The 8,349-nt window shown below is 47.1% G+C and overlaps 1 protein-coding gene across 1 annotated transcript in view; it reads left to right on the top strand.

Moving 5' to 3' along the window:
- Positions 1-707: 707 nt before the first annotated feature.
- The window catches only part of CCDC3 (coiled-coil domain containing 3), a 105,003-nt gene continuing 97,361 nt past the window's right edge, over positions 708-8,349 (top strand). Inside the window, exons 1-2 of the mRNA XM_007452590.1 lie at positions 708-1,081; positions 5,537-5,711. Of these exons, the coding sequence (XP_007452652.1) occupies positions 708-1,081; positions 5,537-5,711 (549 nt within the window). The remainder of the gene's footprint in view (positions 1,082-5,536; positions 5,712-8,349) is intronic.

Below are 8,349 nucleotides of genomic sequence, written 5' to 3'. Positions count from 1 at the left end.
AAGGGGGGTGGGGGGAGAGAGAGAATGAATGAATCCAGAAAAGTTTGTTATATCACATCGAATTGCCTAGTTGACCTCTGCGATGGTAAAGTTAGATTTCTATGTATTTGACTCTAAATGAACTACAGAAAATGCAAAAATGTATACAGACTAATCATGGCAATTGACAGCGATCATTCTAAGGACGCCACATCTGGAACAGGCTTTGCGCCTGGAAAGCTTCGACCACTCGGTCCGCGGGGCGCTGCAAGAGGGCTGGGCCGCCGCTCCCAGCACTGGCTTTTCCGCGGAGCCCGGCGCTACCCAAACACCGCGCCTGGCCCGGGGCTACGGGTCCAGCGCCCCACGTCTCCCGAGCTTCGCGCGCCCTTGGCCCGCGTCCCGCCTCCGCCCCTCCCGCCGCCGTCCACGCCACAGCCGCTGGGGGCAGGAGGAGGCGGCGGGCGGCCCTCCCCGCGCCCTTTTAAAAGCGTCACGGGCTAAGGCCAGCCGGCTGCTCCTGGCGGCGGAAGGAGCGGCGCGCCGAGCCGAGCGCCCAGGGCTGCGCTTCCCGGCCGGCGGGGCGGCGCCGTGGGCCGGCCGCCCCGGGCTCCCCGACGCCACCGGCGCCCCACCTCCGCCCCGGGCCTCCCCGCCATGCGCCCCGGCTAGTGCGCCTCGGGCGCAGCGCCCACCAGGCCGGTCCCGCCGCTCGCCCCGCCGCCGGCATGCTGCGCCCGCTGCTGCTCGCCGCGCTCTGCCTGGCCGGCCGGCTGGGGACCTCCCGCAGCTGCCAGCTGCCCTCAGAGTGGAGACCCCTGAGCGAAGGCTGCCGCGCCGAGCTGGCCGAGATCATCGTGTACGCCAAGGTGCTGGCGCTGCACCAAGAGGTGCACGGCCTGTACAACTACCTGCCCTGGCAGTACGAGGCCGGCGAGGCGGGGCTCTTCTACGCGGCCGAGATCGAGATGCTGTGCGACCAGGCGTGGGGCAGCATGCTCGAGGTGCCCGCGGGCTCCAGGCTCAACCTCAGCGGCCTGGGCTACTTCTCCTGTCACTCCCACACCGTGGTCCAGGATTACGCCTATTTCTTCTTCCTCAGGTGAGCCCGCCACCTCCCGCCCACACCACCCCCTCGGCCATTTGCGTGTGACCAACCGAGGTCACCTTTATTCGGAGCCGGATCAGTACCTCCCACGGGATCCTGGCCGTGCGTGCGATGTTAGATGATGCCTTGGGCTCCTTCCCGTACTCGACTCTTTCCTGCACCTCCCGACGTGTCTACAGCATCCTGGGTACCTCTGGCTAAGACTTGGCAAAAGAGGGATGATTCCTGCGCTTAAAGGACAGAAGAGTGTTTCAGGCAAAAGCTCTAAGTGGTTTCCAGCAACAAGTAGCCAGTCTATTCCAGGAGCAAAGGTTTATGCGGCAGGGGGGCTCCGGGGGGTGGGCGGGGAGACCCTGGTCGCAGTGCTTTGAGGAATATAAAGGTAAATCAGGCAGGAGCCCTCTCTGATTGAGTTCCATGAAAGTTGGTTTGTGGTCCAGATGAAATGCTTGTGGATAAGAATTCAGGTGATGGCTTACGACTCAAGTTTGAAATAAAGAACAGGTGGAACCCTAATTTAGGTGGAACTCTAATATAGGTGGGACCCTATATTTTAAACTGGATTTGGTGGGAGTAGTTTGGGCTGGGCGGTGGTCAAAACAAAACCCCTTTGAAATCAGACTGTTGCTGGAATTCTGGCTCTGCTCTCCCTGTGATTTTGAGCAAGTTACTGACCTTGTCCAGAACCTCAATAGCCTCACCTTCATAATGTGAGAAACAAGGCTGGTTGAGACTAAAACACAGTAACTCATGCAAAACACCTGGTTCAGGTTAGCTGGGAAACGAATAGTTACTCTATTCTGCGCACCTGCTTAAATGCCAAGATGGGAATGGTGTGGAATGCAACCCAGCTGTTGTCCTCTTGTTTCACTCACTCGTGTTAGCTCATATCAGCTGCCAGCAGACCTCAATGCCAGGCTCTTCGAAATAGCAAAGGTTTATGGAGAAGGGACTTGGGCGGTAAGGGCTCGGGGTGGGGTGTCACAGGGCTTTGAAGATATAGAGGTGAATTAGGTAGTACGCCCTGTCTGATTGGAGATTCCTGGAATCTCGTGCAGTTCCATGAAAGTTGGTCTTGTGGTCACGATGAAATGCGTGTGGATAAGAATTCAGATGATGGGTTCAACTGAAGTTTGAAATAAAAAACAGCAGGTGGAACCCTAAATGCATTGGTTGTCTCCAGTTGAAGGAGAAAACTGATACGTTAGATTCCATTTTGAGGTTCTGTATCTATCAAGATAGCGAGTGAATCCACGGCTGTGATGGGCCGTGGATTCACTCGCTATCTTGATCTTCAGGGGATCCAGAAGATCCAGTCTTCCCAGTCCCTGGAGTAGCAGTAAGGATATATGGAATGACCATGGCCTTGGCCTGCAGACTCACTTTTAGCTCTCGAGATTTCATGTCACTGAGTAAGAAAACAGTAAGTTCCACAGAGGGCCGTCGGTAAGCTCATGTCAACACATGTTTTCCATATTGAAGCCAGAATATCTAAGTTTAGAATACATGGCGTACTTTGTGTTGGCTTGGGTGGTTTAGCTAGATTAAGCTGAGTTTTTTTAAATTGCTTTAGAAGTACAGTTTCTAAATGAAGTCAGCAAGGAGTGAGACAGTATCTTCTTGATACAGAGAAACTTCACATAGATTTTTTCATGCCTTTATTTAGGGAAAACACTGGGAACCCAGCTATAAAACTATTCAACAATAAAACTTTATTTTCCCAAGAAAACAGAGCTGGGGCTTCCCTGGTGGCGCAGTGGTTGAGAGTCCGCCTGCCGATGCAGGGGACACGGGTTCATGCCCCATTCCGGGAAGATCCCACATGCCGCGGAGCGGCTGGGCCCGTGAGCCATGGCCGCTGAGCTTGCGCGTCCGGAGCCTGTGCTCCGCAATGGGAGAGGCCACAACAGTGAGTGGCCTGCGTACCACAAAAAAAAAGAAAGAAAGAAAAATGAGCTGGAGTACTTGAGAAGACATTATTTTCTTTTCCGATTTTATAATGAAATACGGTTTTGTCTGCTGGCTCTGCGGTGGTCAGCCAGCTCTTTCATCTTTTGCTCTGATATGTTTATAAAACGTTAGGGTAGAAATACAGAGTCAAATGGTAGTCTGACAGATTTCTATTTCTCAGGGCTGTGTTGCCCTGATGTGTGTTAACAACTGCATACAAATCATTCCTCTTCTGTTATTCTGGGACCCACTGAGAAGAGAACAGATTCTGGTCAGTGTCACAGGAGAAAGTGGCAGTGGAGACTCCCTGGTGACCCCTAAATGCCCCCTTTGGGCTGGAGGGTAACTCCCATCTCTCGTTTTCCTTTTCTTGACTTTATCTTGCCAACAGGTACTTTATGTGAGGCTCTGTAAAAATGTTAACTAATTTTCATACTGTCCTCACTCTGTGCCAGATGCTTTACTTACTTTTTAAAATGCAATCCTTACATCACCATTAAATAATAAGGCGCTGTTGTCACCCTCTTTTTATAGATTGTAAATTGAAGCTTAGAGAATTTAAGAAATTCACTTTGTGTCAGACAGGAGATAAGTAGCAATGGTGGGATTTGAATCCCGGCTCATTACAACTGGCTTTCCTTTCACCAAGAAAGACTCTGAGAAGGAAGGCCACTTGGGAGACACAAATAGACAAACAGACACATGCGCACACTCCCCCATTCCCCAACTCACGTTTTTTGAAAACCTTAAGAATAGACTCATGTGATGTGAGGCAGAGAAACAAAGTCACTCCTCTAATGAGAGCCATGTAAGACATTGTCGTATAATTGGCAGTGGCATCTAAATCAGTGAAGTTAGAAATTACACTCACACCATGCACAAAAATAAACTCAAAATGGCTTAAAGACTTTGTGCCTTTATGAGACTTTCTCTCATAAACATAAGACATGACACCATAAAACTAGAAGAGAGCATAGGCAAAACATTCTCTGACATAAACCGTGCCAATGTTTTCTTAGGTCAGTTTCCCAAGGCAATAGAAATAAAAACAAATATAAACAAACGGGACCTAATCAAAATCAAGCTTTTGCACGGCAAAAGAAACCTTAAAAAAAAAGAAAAGAAAAGACAACCTATGGAATGGTAGAAAATATTTGCAAATGATGTGACAGACAAGGGCTTAATCTCCAAAATCTAAAAACAGCTCATACAACTCAACAAAAACCAACCCAATCAAAAAAATGGGCAGAAGACCTTAACAGACATTTCTCCAAAGAAGACATGCAGATGGCCAGCAGGCACATGAAAAGATGCTGAGCGTCACTAATTATTAGAGAAAAGCAAATCAAAACTACAATGAGGTACCACCTCATGTCGGTCAGAATGGCCATCATTAAAATGTCTACAAATAACAAATGCTGGAGAATGTGTGGAGAAAAGGGAACCCTCCTACACTGTTGGTGGGAATGTAAGTTGGTACAGCCACTATGAAAAACAGTATGAAGGTTCCTCAGAAAACTAAAAATAGAACTATTATATGATCCAGCAATCCCACTCCTGGGCATATACATGGACAAGACTATAATTCAAAAAGATACATGCACCCCTATGTTCATAGCAGCGCTATTCACAATAGCCAAGATGTAGAAACAGCCTAAATGTCCATCAACAGATGAATGAGTAAAGAAGATGTGGTGTATATACAATGCAATACTACTCAGCCATAAAAAAGAACGAAATAATGCTATTTGCAGCAACATGAGTGTAACTAGAGATTATCATACTAACTGAAGTAAGTCAGAAAGAGAAAGACGAATACCATATGATATCACTTACATGTGGAATCTAAAATATGGGACAAGTGAATCTGTCCACAAACCAGAAACAGAGTCACAGATAAAGAGAAAAGACTTCTTGTTGCCCAGGAGGATGGGGGGAAGGGAGAGGGATGGACTGAGTGTTTGGAGTTAGTAGATGCAAACTATTACACTTAGAATGGATAAACAACATGGTCCTACTGTATAGCACAGGGAACTATATCCAGTCTCCTGGGATAAACCATAATGGAAAAGAATATTTTTTTTTTGCGGTACGCGGGCCTCTCACTGTTGTGGCCTCTCCCGTTGCGGAGCACAGGCTCCGGAGCGCAGGCTCAGTGGCCATGGCTCACGGGCCCAGCCGCTCTGCGGCATGTGGGATCTTCCCGGACCGGGGCGCGAACCCGTGTCCCCTGCATCGGCAGGCGGACTCTCAACCACTGCGCCACCAGGGAAGCCCGAAAAGAATATTTTGAAAAGTACATATATGTGTATAACTGAGTCACTTTGCTATACAGCAGAAATTAGCACAACATTGTAAATCAACAATACTTTAATTAAAAAAAAGACATTGTCATAAAATCGGCAACACTGTCACAGTCTTTTATTGACTCTTGATTCAGGATGGTACACCCCATATGTATCCAGTCTACAGCTCTGCTTTTTTCCTTTTTTCTATTAGGATGGATGAAAATTATAACCTCTTGCCTCATGGAGTCAATTTCCAAGATGCCATCTTTCCAGACACTCAAGAGAACAGAAGGATGTTTTCCAGCCTTTTCCAGTTTTCAAACTGTTCCCAAGGGCAGCAACTGGCAACTTTCTCCAGTGACTGGGAGGTCCAAGAAGACACTAGGGTAAGAATTGGCTGTACCCTGAGCTACAGCAAAATAGGAGAGTAGCTACATCTTGCGTGCATTTTGTGACCAAGGGAGTCAAGAGTCCTCTTCCAAAAACCCAGACCAAAGAGTATTTCCCTCCCTTCCCTGCCAGCAGTTAACAAATACTGCTCATAAACTTTGGATTTCTGAGGCTTTACTGTTTGGCATGGGGTTCCTCACAAAGTGAGGGAACAAGATGGGATGAAGGTTGGCACACTGTGCCTCAGTTTCCTCTCCTGTGAAATGGAAACAATGGTAGCAGCTACCCCGTAGAGCTGATGGGACATGATTTAACTAGGCAGGAAATGGAAATGTGTAAAGCCGTTAGCATAGTACTTAGCACAGTAAGTGCTCAATACACGTGAGCTATTATGACTACTACCACTATTATTATCATTATTATTGATAGCGTAGGGCTCTAAGGAATTTTCTAAGAGGAAAGAAGAAGCCCTTAAGGAAATGGAATGAAATAATTATCATAGCTAACACTTCTATGATTCTTACCTACAGTTGCTAAGATGTAGAGGTACAGTGTCACCAAGGTAATTGTGGAATGTAAGGGTCGGGTAGTTTTGGGCATGAAAATATAAAAGGGATCTTTCAATCTGAGGCAGTTGCCAGAGTTGTGGGGACATTTTGAGGATTGTCACTTTCCCAGAGCAGTGGCATTGCCACAATCGACCTGTGGTGATTGTGGGGCCAGGTCAGGGGAGGTGGTGGCCCATCGCTCCCAGTCTCCCATCTGAGATGTTTTTAGGACCATGTGACAGACCACTGGAGAGAGTTCTGATGTGGGGATGTGGGTGTCCCCTGAAACAAGGACTTTTTTCATGGGTAAATTTGCACATGTTAGGTGGCTTCCTTCTTTTCTCCTATCTGGGGTGGCCTTGGGGGATGTGACTTTCTCCTGTCTGGTGGATTGGCCCAGGGGAGCAGCCTTGTTTGCCCAAACCTCCTTACCTTCTGCCCAGGGCTCCCTGGCACCTGGAGGCTTTCTTCATGTTCTTTGCCCAAAAACTGTTCTCATGATGGGCAGGTGCATCCAACTAAGGAAAAATGTTGATTCTTACTTCCTTAACATGACCAAGGGTTCCTTCCTTAGGCCTACTCTACTGACAGAGATCTAGACTCCTCTGACCCTTCCTCCATGGTTTGCCAGAATTTTCTGAGTGCTTGTCTTATATTTTGCTCCCAACATGGTTCCAAGCACCTGTTTGTTAGTTTGTTTTTCTGCTCTTCATCCGCGCTGGCACCCACCCTGCATTGAACTGGACCTACCAAGTATCAGCCTGAGTATCCCCAGCCTGGGTCAGTCCTTAGCATGTTCTGAATGAAATCCTTTTAGTCTTGGTCCTTTGGGTCTCCATCCTGTGGGAGTTTTGCTTAAACTACTAAATCCTTGGTAACAATAGATTTATTTCAAGAGATCAGATGTTGTTCCAAAAATACCTTATAGCTTAGCCCCCAAACTCTTTAGCTATATAACTGATTAGCCCTGTGGTCACATAATGAAGCTATTAGCATTTCCCTGGAATTAGATTTTTCCATCATTAGAAAAAAGTAGAACAATAGGACCATGGAGAATTGTTTCAGTGTGAAGGCAGTCCTATTTCTGGTGGTCAGATGTTGATCTTGGGGAGAATTCCTTTTCCCTTTCATCACCCTGGTCTCTTAGACAACAAAGGGTGGGTGTGTGCATTTGCTCTAAGAGTCAGAAGCTTCTGGGGAAGAAAATTAATTGTTCCAGATTGCTGAGCTGCTGTGTAGCTGAAGGCTGTTTATGGACCTTGTACTTTTCAACACCTTGGCTCTCTCCATTTTTATCCCTGGTCCCTTTTGAAATGTACCACATTAGAGCTAAATTAAATTAGCTAGTTCACTTGAGAATTTAGGTTTAAACTAAAACTAAGTTGGCTTTCTGGTAAATGTTGTTAGCATTTACATTTTAGGACACTCCTTGAGAAATTTTTATGGCCTCTGGAGTGATTAAAGTAGCTGTGAATTGAAGATCTGAGAGTTAGATGAAGAGTTATTAACAATTACTTGCTCCTTTCTTCCAAAAAAGGCTAAAAATTCTCTGCCTTTTCTGTCTGAAGGTGAGCATGCTATTTTCTCTCCTAGGCAGGATAAACACATCCTATTACATCAGAAGCTATGTTTTTCCTAAGGTGGTGGGTTCTCCGTCTTAGGAGGGATCAGAGGAGCTGTGCAGGTCACCTTTTTACTCCAGTTAGGCTCTTGCTAATCGGAACACATGAATCCTTCATTTGTTCTGAGACCTTTATGAATGGCCTTGGATGTCACACGTTAACATGGCTTTCTTGAATTATGTGCCGTATCTTAGATGATGATAAATCCTGGAGGAACACTGAGTTCTTGTCCTTCCCACTGTCGCTGCTGCTCTTCTCTAGGCCCCCAGTCAGCTTGCACGGTGGATCTAGGCTCTGGTTGTGAAGGGCACATCTCATTCTTTTCTCTCCTAGTTCTCACTCACTTGGAGCATCACATGAATCTGGGACTCTAGGGTCCATCTGGAGGTTAAGAAATGGAACCAGAGGAAAATCTTATGTAGGGAACCTTTTTTTGATGCGCCCCCGGGGTGACCCGCAACTCA

The sequence above is a fragment of the Lipotes vexillifer genome, unplaced genomic scaffold, assembly GCF_000442215.2.
Source record: "Lipotes vexillifer unplaced genomic scaffold, Lipotes_vexillifer_v1.1 scaffold628, whole genome shotgun sequence".
Classification (NCBI taxonomy): Eukaryota; Metazoa; Chordata; class Mammalia; order Artiodactyla; family Lipotidae; genus Lipotes; species Lipotes vexillifer.
This window is presented reverse-complemented; position numbering and strand designations above follow the sequence as displayed.